General features: G+C 38.0%; 1 protein-coding gene across 1 annotated transcript; it reads left to right on the plus strand.

Annotated features, from left to right (window-relative positions):
• Positions 1-319: 319 nt before the first annotated feature.
• Positions 320-15,584, plus strand: LOC113075611 (uncharacterized; the record flags this gene model as incomplete). The annotated part of the gene is made up of 5 exons (XM_026248292.1): positions 320-488; positions 665-730; positions 1,351-1,449; positions 2,582-2,692; positions 12,006-15,584. Coding segments are annotated over 5 exons (1,054 nt in total), but the record flags the coding sequence as incomplete, so codon positions are not given.
• Positions 15,585-27,290: the final 11,706 nt, after the last annotated feature.

The raw sequence follows: 27,290 nt of genomic DNA on the forward strand, positions 1-27,290 counted from the left end.
ATGTGAATACCCCAAACTTTTGAATGTCTCTGTGGATTGGGACATATAGAAACACAAACTGTTAAACAGCTAAAGTGATGCAACATAAGTCAGAATGACGTTATGAGAGACATTGTTAACACCTTAATTAGGGTACTTTCAATGCCAGATATATACAGGAATAATGTCTTCTGGTGATTTAGAAATAATAAGACTTTTGACAGTTGCAGTTTGTTTCCGTCACTTGATTGAAACTCCTTTAATTCAGATTTTTGTTTCTTTTTCTTGTATATTTTTCTATAAACTCTTTCTCGATCTCTCTCTTTTTTTTTTTTTTTAGACTGGTCGGGTTTCATTACGATCCCTGTCGTGCAGGACCTCGGCCCCTCCATCCCGCAGTCCAGCATGACAGTCACACGGTGGCGCTAGATGAACTCACTCTCAAGCACCTGGCTGAAGACTGCTCGTCTGTCAAGTCCCAGCTGCTCAAACTCAAGAGTATGCTGCAGGTGGGAATGCTGGAAGAGTCATGTTTGCACTTTTCATATGCAAACCCAGCTGTTACCCTCTGAGCAGCTTTTAGCATGTGTGTAGTGGGAGAATAAAGAGCGAGAAAGAATAAAAGAACCTGAGAAGCTGTAAACATGAGCGTTTCATCTCCTAAATAAATTGTCATTTTATATAGATGGATGATGGCGAGATTTCTCCAGAGAGTTTGGATTCCAGCGAAGATGACAGCAGAGCCCAGCAGGTCTGTAACGTCTCATAAACACCCACCTGAATAGAGCTGTTAAGCTTGTTGTCCTAAAACATTAGCACATTAAGAGCATTAGCATTGTCAAGCCACGGGCTCCCTTAGGAACTTCTGATGTGTTTTTATAAAAGTGGTTTTCAAATGCTAAATGCATACTTTTAAGAGACTTTCCCAGTTTGTTCTACATCATCAATTCATATCTTTAAACATGAATTTTGAAGCTGTTAAAATGCACATTGTCAGCAAGTTACTACATAAAGGCTACAACTATAAGTGCAGGAGAGTCCTAATGTAGCAGCTTGTGTTTTTAAAGCACACCACAGTTCCAGAATTCACATCTGAGTTGTGTAATTTATGAAGTAGAACGAAACATTCATATATCTCAAGTAATGTTTACCACAGACCTTATTATACTCATAAATTGCAAACTGTTATTCTAAAAAGCCATTAGTAATTCCAGAGGGAACCCATGGTGAATTAGTCTTCCATTTTGGCTTAAAAACTGACGCCAACAGCTGCATGTTTTGTTTCCATTCTGTACACTTGTTGTTTATGTGTATGACAGTTTCATATTTTTGTGTTTGATTTCATTATTTGTTTTTGTATTTGCGTGTCAGATGGAGGAGCTGATGAAGGAGGTGGCACATCTCAGGGAAGAGCTGAAAAATAAAGATCAAATCATCACACGGCTCACTCATCAACAGCATCAACAATCTGTGAGCCATCGCCATTCCTGACACATTCACACTCGCACTCATTTTGACCATTTTTTATTGATTTGAAAATACATAATACATGAGTGGCTAATCAGAGCCTGCAGTGTCTGCTGGAAGATGCTGAAGTCATGCTAACTCCATGTCTGCTTGAGTGAGATGAAATCAGGACGAGATGTTCTCAGAACAAACCCACATCTCATATTGTTCATTAACTTCACCGTTCCAAGCCATAAAAACGCATGCACTTTACCCTTTAATCCCAATTACTGTCACCATCAGTGAGCAATTATATCATTAGCGCTAGTAAACTTGCTCACCTCTTTTGCATTATGCTGATTGCAAAGCAAAGATGAAAGCAACTGAGATTTCTTTACACAAGAACAAGAGTATGTTATTAGTGTTGCTCAAGGCAAGCATCCGTAATATTTATACATTGGTTAGGGAATTTAAACTCTCCCTCACTTCACCTATGCCATGAATGATATCTCAAACTGTGTGGCTTGTTAAGGAGAGGTGCTCTTACTAGGAATCTGATTTCAGAGTTTAATTTTAATTTTTTTTTTATTAAATGGTTTAAAAAATGTTTATAGGTTCTAAGACAATTTAGATTGCAAAACTACTCTGCATAAATATAAAAAATATACCAAAATATAAATATAATATATTAAATAATTTATCATTTATTAATAATAATTCATAAGGAAATAGTTTTTTTTAATAGTTGGTGATTTTATGTTGGGTGTCAAAAATAAAACAATGATAAATGGTAATCTAATTTTGGTAATCTGTAATGTTCTACATTAGGAATCCTTAATGAATAATTGATTAATCTTATAATAATAATAATAATTATTAATTGTATTCATATTCATAATGCATTGTATTCATTGTAGTTTGTAGTTTGTCATGTCTGTCAAAATAAAACAATAATTAGACTCAGCTCTTAATATTGTCATATCTGAACAATTAAAATATTAGCTAACAAATATTCTGTATAGAGATTCTGTATAGTCATAAAACAATAATGCAAATTATTATTTTTGGGTGCAAGTTTTGAATTGGTTGAGATCTTCAAACCACTCATTAACGTATACAAATCTAATCATTATCGCGTTGATGATTCTTCTTTCAGCCAGTGAGATGTCCGTGTCATCAGCAGAAGTCAGGGGTCAAAGGTGAGAGAAGAACTCATCATGATAAATCCACTCAGACGGTGTGGCGACCGCCCCATCATCACCCCGCTGTGAGTCATTTCTCTCTCTCCTGGCTAGCAACGTGCATGTCAACATGATCGCATTCATCAAGGCACCCAAAACTCTCCCAAAATGTCAGTATAGAGTGTATCTGTGTGTGTCCTTGGTTGAGCTGTCTGCCTCGTTTTATTTCCTGTTTCCCCCCTAAACCTCTCTAGGCTTTGTAGGTGGCTAGTTGTTTACTAGGAGCGGAAGCAAATTGTGTGTCAGGGCTGACAAATCAGGCATCACATTCCTCTGTTCTTTTCCTCTCCTCTGTCCTTTCCTCCCTCGCGTTCGTTTTTCATGGTGAAATAGCCCGATGCTCTCTCGGGACGCCCTGAGCCGAGGCGAGTTTGCAGAGGTGCCGATTTGGCCAATTTGCAGCTGCTAGGGGAAAACGGGCATCTACTACAGAGTGCAGAATGAGTGTCATCTCCTATTTAAGTGAAGCCATGCTGCATCTACTCCGGTGGTTTAGCTTTCAGAGCCCCAGCCTGAGATGTTCACCATTGGATGTGTTCTTATAGAGGACCGGCACACAATCAGTAAAGCTAATGGTACACGGCGAAAGACTGGAGTCAGGAGAGATGAGGGAAGTAACAAGCGATGGATGAGAATTTGGAAGTGGAAATGAGGAAGAGAAATAAACTGTTATAGGGGATTGGGGATAACAGGACTTGTTCATTTTGCACACGTTAGTGTGCAAGATTCATTTTCTTTGCCTGTATGATTTCCCCACCTACGGTATGTGACTTTTAACCAACTTTTTTCTGTGGGACATAAATGAAGATGTTTAGAAGAATGTCCTGCTGCTCTTTTCCATATAATGAGAGTGAATAAGGCTGTCAAGCAAGATCTTCGGTCAGAATTGAAATTTTAGCCCGTTTCTCGCACTATGCTGTTATATTGTTATTAAAAACTTGATTACACTTATGCTTCATGGTGATTCTTTTGGGTGCTTAACGGTGCTTGGTACCCATTCACTTTCATTAAATGGAACATTGTTGCTCTGACATTCTGATAAACCTTTCTTCATTTACTCCCCCTCATGTTGTTCCACAAACATGTGACTCATTCATCTAAGAAGGGTAAATTAAGATATTTTATTGAAATATGAGAGGTGATGAAATCATTTGAGAATTTAAATTTTTTGGTGAACTGCCACAGGTTTTTCGATGGATAGGTCAAAAATTAACCTTTGCATGAGTTCATTATAAAGCAAGATATAAATGATCAGTTATTATAATTGTCACAGAACTGCAAACAATCCAAGGAAATGTTAACATACTAAACTAATGTTTAATCTGTGGTTGCTGGCTTTATCATAACTCAAACACTCAAATATTTGTTCTACTTACTATGAGTGTGTCATGTTCCTGGATAGTCTTCCTTTGTCCTTGGAGCAACAATCCTTTCAAGCGATTTATAGACCTCACTCTTTCCCTAATGCTAAACGAATGCCTTAAATTAGCAGGGGAAGACTGGGTTGATTGGACTCGTTCCAGTACAGAATGTTGATTCTGGAAAACGTCCTAGTTGTGTAAATGAATTATGTACCAGATATCATAGCATCTTTTGTTTACCCCAGTTGTGTCTTGTAAAACAGCTGTACATATTGTTCTTGTCTACAAACTGCCATTATTGGAGAAATCTGCGTATTGCATACTAATAATGTCTATAGTACATTGAGTGCGTACTCTGCAATGCTGCCTCTTGTTCGTTTAAGCATTAAGTGAGTCTTGCTGAGGCAGTATTTTGACTGGTCCACTTTACAGCTTATTCTGGCCAGGAACAACCCCCTTAAACAGTAAGAACCTGCTTAAAAAGGCTGCATTTATTTGATTAAAAAATACAGTAAAAACATTCCTGTGATGGCAAAGCTGGTTTTTCAGCAGCCGTTACTCCAGTGTCACATGATCCTTCAGAAATCTTTCTGATATTCTTGCTGATCAAGTAAAATATTTCTTTTTTTTTTATCAATGTTGAAAATATCTGTGCTGCTTAATATTTTTGTGGAAACTGCTAAAAAATGTTTCAGGTTTTCTGGATGAGAAGTAAAACAAAGCAGCAGTTATTTAAAATATAAATCTTTTGTTCCATTTTGATGCCTTTGCTGTCACTTTTTCAGAAATGGGATGCATCCCTTCTGAAAGAAGTGTTAATTGATTTCCCCCAAAAAAATCAATCAATCAATAATACACATAAAACACATTAAAACAAATAAAATAAAATAACATAAAATAACATAAAGAAAATGAATAAAAATAAACAACTTACTGACCCCCAAACTTTTGAATGGTATTGTATACAGTACATCAATTACTGTTGACACTGGGCTTGTGCACTTGCTTCAAAAGATCCCTCATTTAGTCAGTTATGCAATTTATGTCATGTATACTTGGACGAACATAAATTTGTGAAGATAAACAAGTCTAGTTTTCTGTTCATAATGAAAAGACTTGAGAGACTCAAAGCCATGCTCACTTTCTGGGCATCAGGTTTGTGCCTAAAAATAATTTGTTTTGCCTTTAACGCTCAACATTTTCCCAAAGGTGCTTCTAAATTGTATGCAATCAATTTTTCATGATATGGTTTGTGTGTTTACGAACATTATGGTTGAGCATGTCATAATATTTGAGGTAAAAGTACATATATCTGATCTCAGAAATTTCCCCAGTGCGTGTGTAGTTTACACGCAAAAGGAAATGTTATCTGTGAGATTTATGTGTAAGATAGGAATATTGCTTGCATGTAGTGTACATGCTTGCATTCAAGCCTGGTTTTTTCACTGATGTTTTAGTCTAATGTTCAGACATCTAGAGTAGTTTGTTTTCTCAGAAGAAACGTGTGCCGGTTCTCTCTGTGTGTTTTGTCTAGATTCACTGGGGTTTGTCTCTTTCCGCAGCTGTGTGGGTGTCGTGTGTGTGTGTGTTCACGGCTTTTCTGTGTGTTGCAGGCTGTACCCACTCCTCTTCTCTCTCCCTGGCAGTGCCAGTACCAGACTGCACCTCGTGCCAGCATGCCTCAACACCGACAAAGTGAGTCATTAACCCCTGTCCTCTGACCCCATTCCTTTGGCAAAATGTTCGGCTTTTTTCCACTACCCACTCTGTCTCCTTCCCTTCTCTTTCAAAAGCTGTCTCCATATAGGTTTATGAATATATGCACAATATAGTAACATGAGGCAGTGAGTCAGGGCTGTTTAAGTAGGATATTGGTTAAATGAGAGATGAGGAAGAGGAGATGTGATGTGAGACCGATGAAGATCCCCAGCAGATCCCCGCTGGGCAGTTTTGAAGCATCTTTGTTCAGGTCTAGGTGGGCCACTGCACTGGTTGGATCACACCATCTGTGTGTTTGTGTGGATGGCCGTGCTGTGCCCTGTCTTCAGGTGTGTTTGTGCAGGGAATTTGGATGCACATTGCTGTGCACCAGTGCGGTCAGTCGAAGAGCCAGCATTTGTTGTCTGAACCAGCATGAACACATGCAGCTGTAGTAGATTGTGAGATAAGAGAGTAACAGGATTCACTGTAGAGGAAGGGAATTTTTGTTTCTGCGGTTACATTTTTGCATTTGCTTTGGCAAATTAAATGTCATGAATATTTTTCTGAGTATAATTAATAATGGAAAAACAGGTAGCCCTGTCTCAAATTCATTCTATTAAGTGAGCTTGAAGTTGGCATGGGTTGAAGCAATTAATACTTTAAAATAAATGACTCCTTTCCAGAATTTTAAGCTCATATTAATGAAGTTAGAACTCATTATATCAATATTTCTAGCACAATTTCAATTTGCAGTAAATTTCAGCAAGGTTCAATTTGCAGTAAATTGCAGATAGTGTAACTCTGCGCACAGGAAATTATTCATTTGTACTGTCCTTAGTATGCTTTATAAAACCTTTTTTAGTGGAGGATTCAGGTTTATATTATTAAAAATAAGTGAGGACACCAGTAATTTAGTTTAGCAAGAATAGAGCTATGATCATCTGAGAGAAGGTATGTTTTGCAATGTTTAGTTTAGATAGAGCAGATGTCAGTTCATCTTCCTTTCTTGTATTTTGTTTTCTTCATGTTTTCCTCTTTTCCCTTTCTCTTTCCTCTTCCAATTTCCTGATTGGATGAACTTGTGCTTTGTGTTGTTTCTCCCCCTCTGCCTACCCCATAATACCCCGGGACAGGGGTGGAGCATCTTGTACATTACTTCCGCGACACAGCGTGGTACAGTAACCTCCACTAAAAACTTCACCCTTTGCATGGTCACATGACATGAATGAACGATGCATGCTTTGAGTCTGATTTTTTATTTTAGAAGCATGGATTAACCCCCCCCCCCACCATTTACATACGAAAAAAAAATACAGGTGGCATGAGACTTTTTTTTCCTGACTCTTTTACCCAAAACAACTATCCTAATCATAAATCCAAATTGTTCTGTTTATCTCTTCCTCCGTGGGCTGTGATTGCTGTGGTTGTGTCAGATCTGTCTTTGCTCTGACGGAGCTACAGTGTTTACTGGTGTGTTCTGAGAGACCCACTGCTTCTCTCAGTCTGCTTCCAGAGACTTTACAGGTGAACCAGGGTTTAAACATCACAAATGTACACACAAGCAAAGAATTAGCCCATAGTGCAATTGTCCTTGTCCCTGTGATTGCACAGGGAGATGTTGAACCGTTTTAGAGGACAATTAAAATAAAATGATCCGATAACTCCTTTGGGATTCACATTATAACCTCCACTTCTACAGACCCAGGATATTAAAAACTCTTCTATTATCAAAATGGCCACATTTCATCAGCCAAATCTTACAGTAAGATGAATGACTGAATTAAACCCAGACTTTATTACAGCTCTTTCTGTTGTAATATCCAGCAATCGTGATATGAAGTTATCTTGTGAAACATTTTGGAGGCAGTTAATTCTCCCTGCTCTTTTTTTAAAATCTGGATGCTTTTTTTTTTTTTTATTGGCCAAAACAGGCCAGAACATCAGATTTTCATGGACCCCACCACAAAAAAAAAAAAAAATACCATCAAAAAAAAAAAAAATTGTTTTTCATTTCAGTTAGTAGAGTTTTCTTGGAATTTTTGGAATCTCTTCTCGAATTTATGTAACTATGTAAAAGCTATGAATTCACATTATTTTCTATACGGTTCTAAAATAATGCCACAAAGTGCAAAGCATTTTTTAATAAGATTGTCTTGTAAGCAATCTACAAGTCATTGTTACAATTTTGGCACATCCTCACCCCTAGTGGTGTTATAGCCACTTTTCCTTTCAGGCGTATTTATCAGCAGAATTGAAAACTGTTCAATAAATCACACAAAGCCATCAGAACACAACATATCTAATCCGTTAATAGAAGTATAGTGACAACTCTGCATTGGTCTGCTCAGCCATCCTTAATATTGAGCCCTGCTCTATAAAGAATCAATCAATAACCTGGCCCTCATTCTTCTGGAAACATGTCAGATACTTTAGGTACTCGTACAGAAACTCCATTAAAAGGTTTAGGTTTGGAATCAGTCCACAATGGCAGAGCAGCATGAAAGCTGTTTGACGTCGTTGTTTTTCATTTTACTGTCTTGTGGTGGTTGTTTGGTGCCGCATGATTCCTCTGTTTTTATGATGTGAATATTGTGTTATGAAACCGATATTTTCAACTCTAAATCCTAATTAGATGAGCCTTGTTTGAAGCCGATATAAACACACCTGTCATGAATTCTGTATTAAAGTTGCTATGTTGCTCGGCAACCCCAAAACTGCCTAGAGTCAGTATAATGAACTATGTTTCTTGGCACAAGAATCGTTTATCGTGTGCACAAATTGTTTATTGAACTTTGTTGTCATTTATCATAATGCGCTTGCTGTCATTTTCTAAAAGCAATAAGGCTGTAGGGCTGTTCATTACAGTAACTTTACCACAGTTAAGGGTGTTTTGGGTACTCATCTTTGCATTATGCTTAAGAGCATAGCCATAGTAAATCACTGTAAAAGTGTCCTTGAGTGTCTTATTGCTTTTATGAAAGTGCCGGAACGGTGTTAGAACAGCAAGCTAAGATGATAACAGTACAACACTCTTCAATAAATATTTTGCATACTACTGTATAAACAGTTTATCTGCCAAGTAATATAGTTCATATTTTTATGGGAATGTCATGCTCTGGAATTGGGGGTTTCATCAATAAAGCAAGGTAATCAAATTAATTGAATGAGGAAAATCATTTCTAGGTTTAAACAGCTCATTAATATCTGTTTTAATCACTTCATTCATTTACGGATTCTGATTGCATTATTGAAGAGTACAGGAGTTATCAGTCAAAGTTGTGTAATTCTTTCTCTAACACAGAGGAGGTGCACTTCACATGTGTTCTCATTTTTTAAGCCTCATTCACATTGACTGTGATTTGGAATGACCAAAGGGACTTGAGGTCAACCACTGAGAGGTTTCATGTTTATGCAAAAAAAAAAAAAAAAAAAAGCCATGTAAATTAAATTTAAAATCTGCATTTTGAGTTATAATCCATGTAAATGGGACTTTAAGTCCTCACAGAGTTTAAAAAAGGTTACAGTCTCTGAGACTTGTCATTTCTCACTGAGAGACAGTGATGGCCAGAAACGAATGCATTATGGATGATATCTGCAAGTGTCTGTACGAGTCTTTCCACCCCAGAGACTTTGTGACGTCACGTAGAGGCTGTGACCGTCTGTACACCTCATGCTGCTATATTTGCTGACAGCTCTCTTGTGCATACACTCTCGCTCACGCTTTTACTCCCTTGTCCCTACGCTGTTTTTCAGCTATTGTTTTATGCGCTCTCTAGTGGATTTTTAAATCGTAAAGCTTCACGTCTCTCTCATTCTGGCTTTTTTCTCAGCCCTGTGTGGTCGGCATGTGATAAAATTGTTTTGTGATGGTATCTGGAGATAATACACACCTTACAAATAGTCTCCATCTGAATAGAAACGTGGCAGGCTGTATGAAACCAGAGTTAGCCAGTAGGGGGTGCTGTGGTTGCAGGACAGTAGTGCTCTTTAGCAGCCCATGAGAGACAAAGAGAGTCAAGGAAACAAGGACTTGTGCCTCTGTCATGGTGCAGCTGTCTTTACTGAAACCGGAGTACGTGTTAATCCACCCAAAACCATTCTATTACAGTAACATTTTGTTCGTAGCTCAACAGCCTGCTGACCACACGCATCTCAACACATCCTGGCGATGTTCACAGAGCGGAAGAAAACAGTTGCCAGTGCTGTTTTACAATGCTAAAAAACAGACTTGTGCAAAGTTCAGAATGAAAGAATCTGCTTTTAATGAAAGAATTTCAGTTTATACGTGTGAATTAAATTGGCCACACCTCACAGGAAGCTGAATTTAAATTACAAATGGAGAAATTTACTGAATTATAAATGCAACTGGTTCCAGAAGTAAAAATGTATTTTTAACACTAACTTTTTAATGATAAACCTTTTAAAACGGACCTGCTTTGGTTATGGATGATTTATGCTTTTGTAGAATCCATTCTATTATTTAAACTTGTTTTTTAAATAATGTGTTTAACAGCAGAATTTTGGGTGGAAAACTATATTACGCAAAGAAATATCCACCAGTCAGACAATTACTACAAGCAAATTATTAAAAAAAACCACTTAGTATTTGTCCAATCAAATGAAGTACACCCTACAATCAACTACTTAAATATTTGTGTATATTTTGTTTTTTTAAATGTATTTTAAAAAATGTATATTTAAATTAAGTTTTCTATTTCACATCTATTTTTAATGAATCACCTTTGTAAGAGGTTTGGTTTGGTTCATGGCTCTTTACTCTTTAAAGGGATACTCCACCGTGTTTTCATATTAAACTATGTTTTTCCCTTACCTAAGACGAGTTGATACATAGCTCTCTCGTCTCAGTGCGTGCACTCAATCGCTTTGGCGCGCGGTGACACTTTGAAAGCACTTAGCTTAGCCCATTCATTTAATATGGGCCAAGCAGAGAAGCTACCAAACACCTCCACGTTTTCCCTATTTAAATACAGTTACTCACGTAGTGTAACTCGACCTAGGATGGTAACACAAAACAAAACGTTGCGCTTTTCTAAGCGTGTAAAATGGATAACTATATTGTATGGCGGAATACCATGGCAAGTGCTTGTAAGCACTTCGTCTTGGCGCAGTAATATCTTCACTAGAGGGAGCGGGGGCCAGTGAGAGGATTTTTCACGAGTGACGATATTACTGTGCCAAGATGAAGTGCTTACAAAGTGTCACCGCATGCCAAAGCGATTGAGTGCACACACTGAGACGAGAGAGGTATGTATCAACTCGTCTTAGTTAAGAGAAAAACATAGTTTAATATGATAACACGGTGGAGTATCCCTTTAATTATTATTTTTTTTTCTGTGAAAAAAAAAAAAAAAAAGAAACATTTCCAGAACCAAGTTGGTGTGTACTGTTGAACTCTTAAAAGGAATTAAAAAAAGAAGTGCACTCTGGGAAATTAAGTGGGTTTTTTGTGCACCCTGGTGACATCTGTGACATCTCTATGATAACACTTTAGTTTAGGGACCAATTCTCACTTAGTTGCTTATTAGCATGAATTTTACTAGTATTAGCTCTTTATTAGTAATTATGAAGCTCATATTAATGCCTTGGTCTGCATGACCATATTTTAGGTCCCTTAAGCCTACCCCATGCCCAAAATCTAATAACTACTATTACGAAGCAGAAAATTAAGTGGTTATTGAGGCAGAAGCCATCGTTATTTGTTAGTTAATAGTAAGAATTGGTCGCCAAACTAAAGTGTGACCAAAATGACTCTTAAATGAATTTTTGATTTCAGTTTGTTTTAATTCTACTTTTATGAAACTGAAATTCATCCTTTTTCAATCTTTCATCATCTAATCATTCTTTCACCATCTCATTTTAAATTCGGGGAATGAATTGGAATTTAAAAAAGCCTTCTCAATTAATTTCCGAACTGTGCGAAATCCTGGTCCAAGCACAAGCAACTGTTTTGATTTTGAAGGAGATAACCACTCTCTGTAATCGTTTAATCACATTATAATTAATCAATTATTTACATTATTTAAAGTGACGATTTAATTTCTTAGACTCACAGCCAAATTTTAAGACCGAATTTGACTACCCATTGCTGTTTACCGTTACTATCAGTTAAATTCCTTTTCTAGGCTCTTATAAGGTGTTCTATGAATGGGACAATTTGAGTCACACAGATATCAGTCCCATACACTTACTATGGGATTGTAGCCCCTGATCGCAGATCTCCATCCAGAGAAATAATGTTCTGTTTTGTCTTCTGCAGCCTCAAATACTTCAGCCCATCAGTCGCATCCCCAAAGAGCCCCTCATCCAGGGAAAACTAGCAAGAACAGTCCAAATCGGGGGCCACAATGATGCCTGCACCGAAGAGGAATGGCCTCTTACGTCCTGTCCTCCAGCCCCCTGCACAGATCCAATTCTTCCTCCTGATAAAGACCCTCACGTGGAGTTGAAATCTTTGCCTGACCCAGAAGAGCTGAGCCGGTTGCTTAGCACCCACCTTCACATACAAGACAACAATGAGAATGACTCACCAGAGGCGGGAGAACAGATTGTGAGATTGACCCCTGAAAGCCATCAAAGCAAACTCCTGCAAACCCCTCACCCCTCGTCCTCCTTCAGCCCGCGCGTCCTGCAGCCTCCACGTCTACACAGACGGGTAAAACTCCCTGCTCTGTCTATAGGAGGCGGTAGTGGTCCAAAACCCAATCTTCCTCCACCTCCGTCCAGAGGTTTGCCATGCTTCAGTGCAGGGAACCACGTCATTACTCGCGGCCGGCCAGCAGTAGTCAGGAGTGAGGCTGACCCACAACGCAATGCTTCGGTACCGCTCGGTGTCTCCACACGACTTGCAAAGCCAAAGACTCACTGAGCGTTAGCTGCAGCCATAGACACTGATAAGGCTACCTCTCTGAATGCATGATCACACATGCGGCTTGCACTAGATGGTGGTGTTAGTGGCTAGACAACGTTTCAAGCTAAACAAAGCAGCTAAGCTATCTCATCTAACTATGCAACAAAAAGTAGTCACAATCAGGACATCTGTCCCACAAAACCACTCTATCACTTCGAACTAAAAGTCATTGATCATAATCCTTAACCACTAAGAAACTTTTACCATTCACAATTACATCATCCATAAAAACTGAGCTTCTAATGGACTGATAAACTGAACGAAAGATTGAGATTCAGTCTGAATGAGAAGGCAAAAGTAGAGAAAATGAGAACTGGAAAGCACTAAAGAAGTTTTTTTTACTGATACACAACAAACGTCAAAGACGTGAGTGCTGTGCCATAGACTTCCTGTGGAGATTATTCAAGACCCTCAGTTTGTGGCTATTTCCTCAAGCGGTGTGCCCTCAGGGCGCCAACTCATTTAGTGGGCGAATCTGACGTTTACATCACCAACCTCCTGAGGTTTAACTGCGAAAACGCATATTGTTGTCTACGCAGCCTCACGGATATTGGCTTAAAGAGAGAGAGTCATGTGACCCAAGTCTCCTCTCCAGTTTCCACAGGAAAACTTCTCAGTCTGATGTGATTTGATCTGTTTGTGTATTACTTTATGCATCATTTCACCTCCTTGTCTGAATTCACCACATAAACACGAAGAAAACAGTGCAAGCTAAAATATCAGTTTCAGCGTTCTCATTCCTATGTCCTGTTTTTCAGAGCAACAAAGTCTCCTTGACCTGTAGACACAGTGTTTTGGCAGGAGGGCGCACACGCCGCTGTCAGTGCTTCCTTTATTTTCACCTTGGCTTCAGTCATAATCAGCAGATTTTCATTTTAATTAAGCTTATGCCTCATGTATTAACAAGGTCCTTTTTCTTGATTATGGATTATGGCATGCTAAAAGATTTTTTCACCCCCCATTAGTTCCATACTAAATTGTTACAAGACTTTTAAATTATTTATACATTATAAAGATGTTTACAATTAAAATGCCTTGATAAAGCCATTCAGTCTGTTCCAGTACTGCAGGAAATTTTGAGGCAGAAATACTCTTGCAGTGGAACTTTAAATGTATATTTTTTTAATTTGTGAAAAAGATTTTTGTCTTGATGTTGCACTAACTTATTTTTGGCTCTGCAAGCAATGATACTTTTAAAAAAAAAAAACAATTTACTTTGTTGTAAAGTTAGATTGATTTGATAAGGATGCTTTTGTCCACAGTAGGTGTTTTCCAAGGAAGATGGTTTTCGGTTTGGTTTCCTTAGGGAAGGTCAGATTACATAAATGTGTCTCAGAAGGTTGATAAGATTGTCAAGTTTTTGCGCTTTTGGCATGCCTTCATACATAATGCTCACAGTAATACACAAATATACAAGAAGATCCACTGCATGGAAGCACATGGACTTGTCCATACTATGATTTTTAAATATGCAAGAACCCACCTTCTGTGTGTTTACAGTATGTGCAATATATGTATCAGAGTGTATATACGTATCAGTATATATACCCTTAACCTTCAATGTGGATGTTTATTCTAAAGCAAAAGTGATTTACCTCCATTTTCCCACCATACGTGGGGCATTGGGTATTGAAGCATGCTCTCACATGGGGCACATAGTTCTAGACGCACCCTAAGCAGCGATGGGCAGCCATGTCTAAAACCAACTAAAGTAAATCAATAGAAGAAGGATATTTGTGTGTTTGTTTCTCTCTCACCCAGCTCTGTGGTTATACTAAGCAGAAAATCAATGGAGGGCTTGTTTTGTAATTCTCTGAAGGCACTTTGTTTTTATTTCTCTCTTTCTTTGTCACTATACGTGTTCAGGAGGAGAGGTCCCACTTAATACATTGTCTTCTTGCTAATGCAAAGTCACAGAAGTACATTGATCCTTTCTGCTGTGGTCAGAGGTGAATCGCTCGTGTCAATGAGGTGTCTGTTTACAGATAGGAGCATCTTCTCTTTCATTTGCCTCCAAACAAATGAGGAGAGACCGAAAAAAAATTGTAGAATTAAAGGGATGGCTCACTCAAAAGTCCCTTATGTCGTTCCTAAGTATAACTGCTTTCTTCTGTGGAACACAAAAGAAGGTTTCTTTAAAAATCATCCTTGTGTTCCACTGAAAAAAAGAGAAAGAGTTACAGGTTTGTAATAACATTTTCATTTTTGGATAAACGGAGATGCAAAAACTGCATTGTTTCAGGAATATCTGCAAACTGAAAGATGCTATTTCCTTAAACAAATCACCATTGAGGAGCTGCAGTAAAAAAAAAAAAAAAAAAAAAACCCTGATCAAACCTCGTTGCCTGCACCATAATACTAGGTATTAGATATCCAAATTGCTAAAATAAATGCACCCATACAAAGAATTTGTGATGTTGTGTAAAATATGTTTATGACTTGCTGCCCATGTGTGTATGCCTTCCTCTGGATTCTTTTCACCTGGTCGATTCTTTGATAGCATGAAGATGTCTGGAACAATAAGCACTTGCCGTGAACTCTTTAAAAAAAAAAAAAATCTCCCATTTTTTTTCCTTCCATATAGTTCATGTCTTGCAATATTTTTCACCTGTTGTGACCCGAGAGTATGCGGCATTGTCAGAATGCTACCATTGCTCCGTTATAGCTTCATGAAAACAACAGTTGCCAACCTGTTTGTATGGACAGAAGAGATGTTTACTAACAGAGAAATGTATTCAAGCACTTTAAATGACCCGTTTCAGCCTCCACTCTGGAGAGACTGGCATTTTTGACCTGATACGTTTGATTTGCTGTCAATTTATTGTGTGCAACTATTATTTGGCTGTTTGTCTTGTTCTGATGTTCTGTCCCTGTGTGCCCTGGTCCAGTGGAAGGTGTGAGACTTTAATAAAGTGAAGAAATATCACATTATTTTGTGTGGATTGCTGCAGCTCTACCTAGATATATTTTACACTGCAGTATTCCTCTGCAGATCCTTATACATTACATTCAGGGCTGCTTTATGCCATCCTGTTCACAGTATTTCCCAGTCCACATACTGTGAAAGATTTGTCTAATATTGTCAGAGTCTGCCAAAACACTGTTTGTATAAACAGCCTTGACAATATAAAGAAAAATGAGAGCTAAACTTCAGCATTTTCTGAAGAAAAGTTTCAAGCATTGTTTTTCCAACATTAGATGGGTAAACAGAAATTCAATCATTTTTCCAGGTTGATGGTGCAATTACTGGCAAGCCACTGAAAACAGTCTGTAGTTATGAGATTAATGGAGAGGTACTGGGTGGATACAATAGATTGATTGATAGACACTACAGGTCAGGGGTTGCCAACCTTTTCAAGCCTAGATCACAAAGCACAAAAGTCGAAATGTAAACCAAGATCTAACACTTGCAAAAATTATGAAAAACAAGGCCACAATGTAAGTCCTACTTTGACATTCTTTAATGCCTGTTGGCACTAGCACTAGCAAAATATTTAACTATACAAATAGTATATAACTATACAAACTCAACTAGAATTCAACATTTCCAACAGTAATATAACATTAAGTATTTCCACAGGCTTATTACTCACATATATAAACACAATAATCAGTCAGTTACAGGCCTAAGCCAATAATGTACCGTTTCACTTTCCTTTTTAAAACATTTTAAACACTTCAAAAGGGAAATACTCAGGTTAGTGCAACTAGCACTCACAATATTATGACAAGTCATCCTTCAATTCTTCAAAAATATTTTCACACAAATTACAGACCTACATTCATTATGAGTTTGCATGTGGCCAAATATAAAAAAATACATGGATTTAAACATCCTTGAATCATGCTGTAAAATTAAGCATGGCCAGGCATTTGGCTACCTCTGCAGGTATTTGTTATAATACTTAATACACTTGAAGTCATAGTTCACCCAAAATTTTAAATTTTCACTCAATTATCACTCATAATGTAAGTGGATGGGAATCACGGCTAAAACATACATAAAACAGTTTTTTTTTTAACCTTGCAGCTTGTGACGATACAGCGATGTGAAAAGACACAAAACGATCGGTCTGTGGAAGAAACTGAACAGTATTTATATCGTTTTTTTTACCTCTGATTCATGCAATGTCCAAACTGTTAGAAGTCTCCTGAGTGCGTTCTCAAGCAGGGCGTGAGGAAGCTGCTTCTTCTGCATGCTTTATGGCAGATTGCAGACTTCAGTAAATCACCACCAACTATCTCTCAAGTGGACCATTGACACTCCTAATTGAGATTGTAGATTGTCAGTTATCCATTTGTGCGATCTTCCATAAAGCAAGCAAGTAGAAGAAGCCTCCTCACGCATCTGCTTGAGAGCGCGCTCAGGAGAGTTTTAACAGTTTGGACATTGCATGAATCAGAGGTAAAGAATTATATAAGTACTGTTCAGTTTCTTGCACAGACTGATCTTTTTGTGTCTTTACACATTGATTTATCGTCACCAGCCGCAGGGTTTAATTTCTTTTATGTTTTAGCCATGATTCTCATCCAATTACATTATGAGAGTGATAGACTGCCACAGTTTGAGCTAAAAATCTAGTGTTTGTGTTAGAAGAAACTAAGTCCCCTATACATCTTGGATGCCCTGGGGGTAAGCAGATAAACATCACATTTTCATTTTTGGGTGAACTACTGTACATGTATTCCTTCATGTTGGTTATGTTCATATTTTGTGTAGCCATATTACATTATGTAGCTCTATTTTATCAGTGTTGTTCAATAAAACCATATAATTACTCTGTTTTGATACTTTATTTGAACCAGTTATTATTGCCTCATCCTTATAATTAATAATAATAATTCTTTAAATTTATATAGCGCTTTTCTAGGCACTCAAAGTGCTTTACATAGTCAGGGGGTATCTCCTCATCCACCACCAGTGTGCAGCATCCACCTGGATGATGCGACGGCAGCCATATTGCGCCAGAACGCCCACCACACACCAGCTTACTGGTGGAGAGGAGACAGAGTGATGAAGCCAATCAGCAGATGTGGGGATTGTTAGGAAGCTATGATGCCGAGGTCACACCTCTACTCTTTTCGAAAGACATCCTGGGATTTTTAATGACCACAGAGAGTCAGGACCTCGGTTTAACGTCCCATCTGAAGGACGGTGCTTGTTGACAGTATAGTGTCCCCATCACTACACTGGGGCGCTAGCATCCACACAGACCACAGGGTGAGGACCCCCTGCTGGCCTCACTAGCACCTCTTCCAGCAGCAACCTAGTTCTCCCAGGAGGTCTCCCATCCAGGTATTGACCAGGCTCAGCCCTGCTTAGCTTCAATAGGCAACCGGTCTTGGGCTCCAGGGTGATATGGCTGCCGGTGGTTATATATAAATAGTCACACTAAAGCCTGTTTTTAACTTGGGTCTATTCGTATTACTAAAAAAATATCAGATTACTCAGTTGTCAAAATAATCATTAGTTACAGCCCTAGATTCGTTAAAATATTTCAAAATACAACTGCATTGTTTCGATTGATGGACAGATACTATAGATGGATGGATATGACATATTAATGAATAAATACTATAGATAGATGGATATTATGGATCGACCTCTCCTCCTGAATTACAGTAGATACAGTAGTAGTTGATAGATAGACAGTATCAATATGATAGATTGATTTGTAGATACTATAGATGGATGGCTCTGCATATATTGCATGTTTCTCTGGTTTAATACATCAAATCTGCACTTATCTTTTATCAGATGTGTTGTTGCTGTCAGCCTGTGTCCTCTCTCAAGGTGTTGATGATTGTGAAGATTCGCTGAAGGGCAGAGATCCAGGGCCGACACGCTGCTGCCAAAGTGTCATTCTCGTTTCTCAGTGCACTGAACTGAAGATGCTGCATCCTCCAATTCCCTGCAGCGGTGTATGGCTAAATGCAAGTGGTTTTGATGTACAACCTGAATATGTTTTCTGCAAGGAACTGACTCTCTGCATCCCCTACTTGGAAAGTTATAGGCTTTTTTTTAATACTTGAACTTATTTTTTCTTTTTGACTTTTTCAGCTAACTTTTTCAATAATTTTTCTTTTTTCTTTTCTTTTGATCTACTGGGAAGTGTCAGCGTGGCCTGTTCAGGTGAGACTGGGCTGCTCGGTCAGCCGGTAGAAGCGTATGAAGTGTATTTGGCTTTGAAGTTAAGTTGAGGATGGTTAACTCCAACCAGGACACTGATTGCTATTGTTGCACAGAGAAGGAATTGAATGGATGACTTATCTGGAGTCTTGCGAACCAAAGTGTTGATCTTCTGACCACATCTGCCCCACCAATCATGTTTTCGATCTGTAATCTAGAGGTCAAGACAGTAGATGGGTACTATTGCAGTCAATGCTGAGTGCGTCTAATGGTCTCTTGACTGGATAAATTAGGTGTGTGTGTGTGTGTGTGTGAGAAAGAAAGAGACAAAGAATGAGGGAAGAGAGATTGGAGAATGCAGTGTGAAAGAAATTAATTACATAATTGTTGTCTGTGATTATCCGGACCTCCAGAGTGTGTTTGTTTTGCTGTTGTTCATTTGTTTATTTCAGTCAAAAACAAAGGCACTGGCAGTCTTTCCATTTCCCAGTAATACAACTCTACAGAAAGGAAGGTTTGAAAAATGGAGAAGAAAAAAAGAAAAAGGAACACTGTCCTCTTCCTCTTCCTCTCTCTCTCTCGCTCTCTCCGTCTCTCTTTTTCTTTTTAAGATAATTTTCCAAGCAAGGCTAGGTCTGAGCCACAAGCTTCACAATGCTCATCTAATACTAATGTAATTATATATATATATATATATATATATATATATATATATATATATATATATATATATATATATATATATATATATATATATATGTGTGTATTGGCTTGCTTGAATAGGCTGTCCTGTCTTAGTGAAGAGGAATGCTAGAATTGTATCAAGCACCCAGACAGGCCGCACTTGAACCTCTGCTCTTCATCACCACGCAGCCACTGAAGTGAGCACTTAAACCCATCATACAGGCTGCCTAGAGGTCAGACAGCACTTACAGCTCTGCATTCAGTGCCCGGTGAAGGAGGTTTTGCTGTCCTGCAAACACTCACAAGGAGGTCAACATGAACAGTTGTGCTAAACATTGTGAAGACCTGTTTCAAACATTTTCCATTTCAGTCTCCTTTTAACAGGTCTTGTGGGCAGTGTGCACTGCATCCCACAATAAGTATTTCAGCTTTTTTCCCCCTTTGCATCAGAGCCGAAACCATGTTGAAATTAAGCTATTTACACAATATTTTGCTGTTTAGGGTTTTGTGAGGACACGATAATGGAGTGAGCTAATCACCCATTGCTCGAAAACATGTCTGTTGGTCTTGAAGTTCCTCATGCAGCAACACTATGCAGATTATTTAAGCATTTCAGCTACAATTTGGGATTTGGGTTCAGTTCTGTATGAATTAATTACCATTTGGATGTTAATGTTATCCCCACTCCTAATGTTTATAATAATTCTGAATGGCACACTCTTGATAGCCATCTTATAATTCATGGCTATTATTAAATTATATGCAACCTAGAAATCACTTTATTTTCTGTTTAGAGATGCAGCTCTAATTTTGTCAGTGTGAAAACAAAGCACAAGCCTGCTGTCACAGTTACACTGCATTGTAGCAGATGCAGAATGTGTGAAAGAGGACAAACTCGCTACTATGGTACATAAAAAGCACTATATACAGTATTTTCTAGGATCTTTGATATTTTCATCTTTGAGATTGAGTGATCCTATTTATAAAATGGTTGTTTTTCCAAGTGCAGTATACGGGTGAAAAACTGTAGCGATCATACCTGCAGTCTTCTGTTTGTTCCAGATCTGTCTCTGAGGAACCACCTCTAAACCTGCTGTACCTATTCAGTGCACAAGTGAACTGCTATGCTGTAAAAAATAAACTCAGGCTGCGTGCATTTCTTACAGAATGGCAGTTTGCCAGATGCCTTTGTTTTGTGGATTAGTAACCTGTGCAACTCTAGACAGATCAGAGCACTTGATGTCTGAAGTATGTCGTACATGCAGCTGGAGTGCTTTCATTCATTATGAATTCACTGTCTTTAGGAGTTCACGACTGATGAATTCTAGAACAATAGTTCTCAACGGGTGGGTCGCTTTCAAAAAATGGGACACAAGGAAAAACACAAATATGCAAATGCGAATAATAATACGACAATTATTTCTAACCAAGTAATCATGCATAGTCAGGAAGGCAAAATAAATAGGCTTACTAAAGACTAAAAATGATGCATTATAAAAAATGAATGATTAAAGTTATTTTAATATTTTATCAAGTGAAATAAAATATGACCCAGACTACATGAAATACCGAATTACTTGCAAGGAGGGGCAACGGCAGTGTTTTGAGCGGTGAATTTTTAGAACTTCAAGAGACATTTAGAAACCAAATTTAGGCAAAGCAGAACCAGCTAATAAAAACTGATCTCTAGATTAAATATTAATGTGCTTTTGTCCACCAGTAACTGCTGAATGAATATTTTAGTGGTTGTGAGCTCTAATCAAAATTTTGAATGAATAACAATAATTGATGATCGTCTGTTACACTTTTCTCATGTACAGAAGACTTGTTTGGTAGTGATTTATTCATGTTACAAGCTTTTACAATAGGTGGGATGCGTAATATCCAATAAGAGTACCAAAATTAATAATTTAGTCTGATGAGGGTGTTGTTCTAAACCTTTTGGATAAAAAAAATCACACGGTACAAAATTATTCATGCACAGCTTGTCCAATCAGATAAGCATTCAGTCGCTCTGCTCAAGTTTTCCTTTCGAAAAAAAAATATTGTGTAATATTTATATTGCTCTAGGCATCGGTTGGATTTAAAATGACCTGCAGAAACACAGTCAGGGTTGAAATAGTACAAGCACAACTGCACATCCGTAACAAATGCATAAAAGCTTTGTTCGTCGCTTTGGATAAAAGTGTCAGCTAAATGACTTAATGTAAATGAATTTGAGAACAGATATATCTGAATCAGTGACACTATAATAACATACACAAAGGTTATGCGAGCCTTAATTTACCATTCATCATTGTAACTCATGGTTATTAAGAAGAAACAGAGGGTAATCTTATTATTCTAGCTGGAATGAGATTATTGGCTGCACAGATGAAGTTTATGCGTGCTTGCCTGCGTTTGAGGGCTCTGTCACTTTAAGAGACAGACAGTCTCCCTCCGGCAGTTTGCTGAGGGACGAATTCTGCTGTAGGCAAAATCAATTAAAGGAAAAATGAAATCAGAAAGCCACAGGTATAATCTACTACCTCGACAGACCTGAATTGGTTTCATTCAGTAACCAAGCAAGTGAAGAAAATGTTATAGAGTGAAATAGTCGTTTTAATCAAATTTGACACCCATGTTTCTTAACAACCCCTGAAAACAATTTCCAATATTCAGTCATGTCCTCCATGGTAAATATAACAACAGAAATGTGAAAGGGAATGGAACAGGATGATGAAATAAAAAAAAAAAATACATAAAAAACATCAACCAAACCGCTCATCCTGGAGTTTATGTGAAGTTTACTTGAAATTAAATCTTTTGTCTTCTACTTGACAGTCAGTGAGTCACAGATCATTTGAGGAGCGACCTGGTATAAAAATCTGAAATGGAGCACAGAGAGGGACACGAGTCGAATCAACCATAGTTAATCAAAATCTCTACAGTTACATTTGCAGTTTTTAACTATATAGGAGCAGGGTGACTCATTTTAGTGTGAATGAAATATGGGCTGTTTTAGTCTGCAGAAAACCGTCTGAAATTAGTTTCAACTGAAGAGATTTTATTAAATTGGTGGATGCATGGCGTGTAAATATGTGTGGGAGTTGGTTATTTATTTAAAATCACTGTTGCTGGAAACCTCTGGGGATATGCAATGGTGTAAATATTTGAAGAGGTCTCTGTGCAGCACTTTGCCAGTTTAAAAACTTTCTGAGTGCAAACATTAAACACTGTACATACAGCATTTATTTATTTCAGATATGGTGCGTTTGATTATGTTAGATATGTCGATGTTGTACCAGAGAGTAGAGGTAAGCAAGAGAATTACTGATTTGTTTAATGGGCTAGTTTACTCAAAACTGAACGTTCTGTCATCATTTACTGACCTTAATGTCCTTCCAAACCATTATGGCTTTTTCTCCCTTCTGCAGAACAAGTCAATGAAGGGTACTGGGACTTTCAAGCTTAAAAAAACATGCCAAAGCACCACTAAAGTATCGCAAAATTTGTCTTTTTGGAGTGTACAGTATTTTGCTGCATTGCAAGTCATCTGAAATCACGTGATACTGTAGCTGTGTGAGGAACTTTTCAATGAATTGGTTGACTCAGTTCACAAAGAAGTCTGAATTATTAATTAAAAATTCACATGTGTCACGTGTAGCATTTTTATATGCTTATGCATTTATTTTTAAAGTTTTAATGCCTCAGTGTCCATCCAAGGAGTGGAGTGAACAGTCTGGTTTTCCTGAATTTTTCCTTTTGTGTCCTAGAAAAAAACAAAAACAAAGACATGCCATAAAGCAGGTGAGTAAAATAATGACTGGACTGTAATTTTAGGGGATTTTTTCTCTTAATTCTCCTGTTTTAGAATTACATAACATTTTGTAGATCTGTAAGGGTATGAATACGGTCCATTTTCATCTGTTGTTAGAAGATCAGTTTGAGTCCCTTCCTCTTAAATGTTTGTTCTGTCCTCAGGAGCTCTTTCCTACAGTTTACTATGGTTTAACTATTCTTTGCTTATAATTAGTTTCCACACTTTAGGACTTGTTCTTTCAGTTTCAGAAGTGCATAGTGAGGTTTTGTTTAATCACAGCTTCCCTGCACTTGCCAAGGGCAGATTACAAAGCCTGTGGCAAAAGCCCCTACAGACAAAACTTTTGCATTTTTATGTTCATTTTTTTATTTTATTTTTTATAAAAGATTATTTTTTTAAATGAGACCTGAGGTTTCAAGACTGCTTTGATGGTTTCAATTCTCTAGCACCTGTAGAGAACCATCCATTAGCATTCAAAGCTAAAACAAGTGGCTTAAAATGAAAAAAAAATCCATCAAGTGTGATTATATATAAAATCAGTCCTTTACGGATTGTAGATTTGCTTGCTAATTTGATCAGATTATAGGATTTTGTATAATCAGTGCCAGTAAGCCAGTAATCAGGTTCCTCTTAAACATTTGGCTTGTGTTTCAAAACTGGTCAATCTCTGTTTACGGTCTGTTGCACTTGAGTCTATAGTCCAATAATTGTAACGTATACTTTTCATTGTGAATCGTAAGAAATGTTGATTCAGTGTTGCAGATGATTTTCAGCGGTACTGTACTCTCTCTCTTTCTCTCTATATGGAACTTTTACTGTATAAAAAACTGTGCTGTTTGTAAGCCAAATCACAAAAGTGAAATTTGTTTATCTCAGTAGCGTGTTGATAAGAGAGTTAACAGCTGAAATGTATAGCTGTATGGCTTTGATGAATTGCCAGTATTTAGGCCAGTGACTGTGGCTCTTTTAAAGACATACAGTAGATTTCCTTCCTCTCACAGGGGTTGTGATATGCATATTTTTACCATTTCAAAAGGTTTCTAGTCTGGATAATTCATAGCTATTATTGACCTAAATCTATCTATCTATCTATCTATCTATCTATCTATCTATCTATCTATCTATCTATCTATCTATCTATCTATCTATCTATCTATCTATCTATCTGTCTGTCTGTCTGTCTGTCTGTCTGTCTATCTGTGATAATGATGAATCACTCATTGTATTCCTCATTTGTAAGTCGCTTTTTGATCAAATTATCTGCTTTAAATGAATAAATGTATATGTATCTGTCTGTCTGAAATACCAAATGACCATAACAGCTGGAAACTCTCTCTTTCTGTTCTTGTCAGATATATATTTCATGTTGCTGACGCAGAGAACTCGGGGAATTCAACAGCTAGCCTTAGAATATGACAGGGCTTCCAGCTGTTTCCACGTATCTGTCTCCTTACTCATGGCTGAACTCTGTGAGCCAGAGAGAGACAGACAGCACAGCTGCGCAGGCTCCCTGTGAAGTGATTCAGTCTTCTGAAAAACACCAAATATAACCAACCGCTGAGCTCCTTTCCTCTCTGACCATTTAACACACCCCGAACCCGTGAGAGACTGCAAACTCGCCAGTGAGACCAAACCCTGTCACCCATTTATGTGTCAGAGCCCCTTAGCCATGTGCTGTGATGGAGAAACATCCACTTCCTCCTGCCCCCAGGACCCAACAAGGCCCAGATGTTGACTGAAACCACTATGACAGAGTCTCATTTTGGGCATCACTGAGTGAAAGCAGACAGCTGCAGATACGCTTCCATATACCCCACTCTAAGACATGACTAATCGATATCTCACTCTGCATGCGGCTGCTCCTGCCTATTGTAATGGGTTTTTATGGGAGATGGGGTCCGTCACTAAATCCAGATGGCCCCCAGAGCAGACAGGCTGACAGCGCAAAGCCCTGTGCAGTAGATGTGGCCTCAATGGTGTGACTGTATGCTGCTGTGGTGGCCATATTTTAAAAAGAGATCAGGAACTGACATTAAAGAGGAAACCTTTCATGGCTCAGTCTTGTTATATCGAAACAATCATACTGCAAGTGAAATGATGGCAGTTAAATTAACAGTAGATGCAGTAGATTAGTTCATTTAGATTTTTTCTATTAGATTTAAGTTTGTGGACTGTTTAGGATTTTTGCACATTGTATACCAAATTACAAATTTAAGGGGCATTTTCCACTTAGATAAACTGGCCTTATTGGATTCTTTCAACATATAGTTCAGTTCGCCTGGGAATTCAGAAATTTCAAACAAAAATTATTAGATTCATTACATGAAAGAGAACAGAAGAAAGGAAGCATGAAAGAAGGAATGAAAGAAAATAGAGGGAAAGGATAGGAAAGGAATGAAACACAAGAAGTAAGAGAGGATAGAAGGATGGATGAACAAAAAGGAAAGAAAGAATGGAAGGAAGACATTGAAAGAAGGAAAGTTTCAGAAGAAAGCAAAGACAGGGCATAGTCACAGCTCACAATTGCAGTTCTCTGGCTGATTTTTCTGTGTAATTTCCTCTTACAACTGTTCCAGTAAGCATTTTAATCTTTTACGATTTTAAATACTCGAAAGTGGATAAACACCATTTAATGCAGCAAATGTCCAGCATGGCCGGCTCTGAAATTGAATATTTAATTCAATCAAGACGCACTGACCAGCATATTAAGAGCTACGGGAACCTTCGCTAACCTCAGCGTTTCATACAGTACACCTGTGTTTTCTGATAGACCCATAGATTCATGTGAATCCATGCACAAACACCCCCCACTGGATAATCCCAGCGGGATGGACGAGAGTAAATGAATGTGGTCTGAGGTGTGTTTGTCAGATATGAATAAGCCCAGTCCTCCCAGGTGTCATCTCCTCCATCATCACAGCAGAGGGCTTCCCTATGTGGGGCAGTACTGTCCACCCCTAGGAAAGACTGAGAGGATGAGAGGTGGTCCCCTGCAGTGTTGCGTTGATTCTTTGTCAGTGTTCCTCTCAGACAAACTATTGGAGTACTGAATAGTAGGACATGTTAAATAGATATGCTTTGATGCTTAACGATGCCACTTGTTTTTCACTACTTATATAATATTTTACTCTGTGTGTGGATCTAATCACATATTGTGATTAGCATATGTGGTTTTTGACTTTTATCTTTTTCTTTTAATTTATGTCTATAGTGAGTGTCTAACATACTGTAAGCATTCAGTGAAAAAAAAACAAAGGGACAAAAGGTCAATATTTTCAGTTAGTGTGCATTTAAAAAAAAATTCTGATTGGGATCAGGGAAGATCTTAACAGCAAAACAAGTTGTGGGAGGTTAGTGGGACTGTAGTTATTAATATGCATGCAGTTGTCAAGTGATGAATATGCATATTTTCAGGCTCCTTATTGATGAATATGCATATTTTAGACCTCTCAGTCACACTAGCTCAGAGCAGTGGGGGCTTCTTCAGAGGAGCAGGTGCTCCTGGGGTGAGTCTGATAGGAAAGCTGATCAAGCTTTTGCCACCTATGGAGGTCGAAGAGCTCAATACAATCTCTCTAACCTTGGTTTACAGCGACAGGCGCAGGATTCTCTATTTTCTGTGCCTCTCTTTTTTCAACTAGTTTTAGACTTCATATTGATTGTTAACAGGGACTTAAAGCAACAACAGCCGATGGAATGGTAATGGCGATTTGATGCAAACCGTTAACTGCCATGGCCAAAGAGCACAAAAATAACTTAACAACAGCAACAACCGAGAGGACAGTGAAGCATTCTAACATTTATCATTAGTGTAATAAAAAATGGGCAAGGCAATTCATGCTTTTGGCATCAAATGTCAACTTATTGTCAAAAGAAGAGTTTTTAGTCTTGTATGATGCCAATAATTCTAAAAACCTAGATTTAGCATGCATAATATACTAGCCTTTTAATCTGTCAGGTAGCAGTGACTATGACAAATTAGCTGTAATCCCATAGTAGACCGTTACAATGTACACAT

Source organism: Carassius auratus, unplaced genomic scaffold (genome assembly GCF_003368295.1).
Source record: "Carassius auratus strain Wakin unplaced genomic scaffold, ASM336829v1 scaf_tig00017276, whole genome shotgun sequence".
NCBI classification, from domain to species: domain Eukaryota; kingdom Metazoa; phylum Chordata; class Actinopteri; order Cypriniformes; family Cyprinidae; genus Carassius; species Carassius auratus.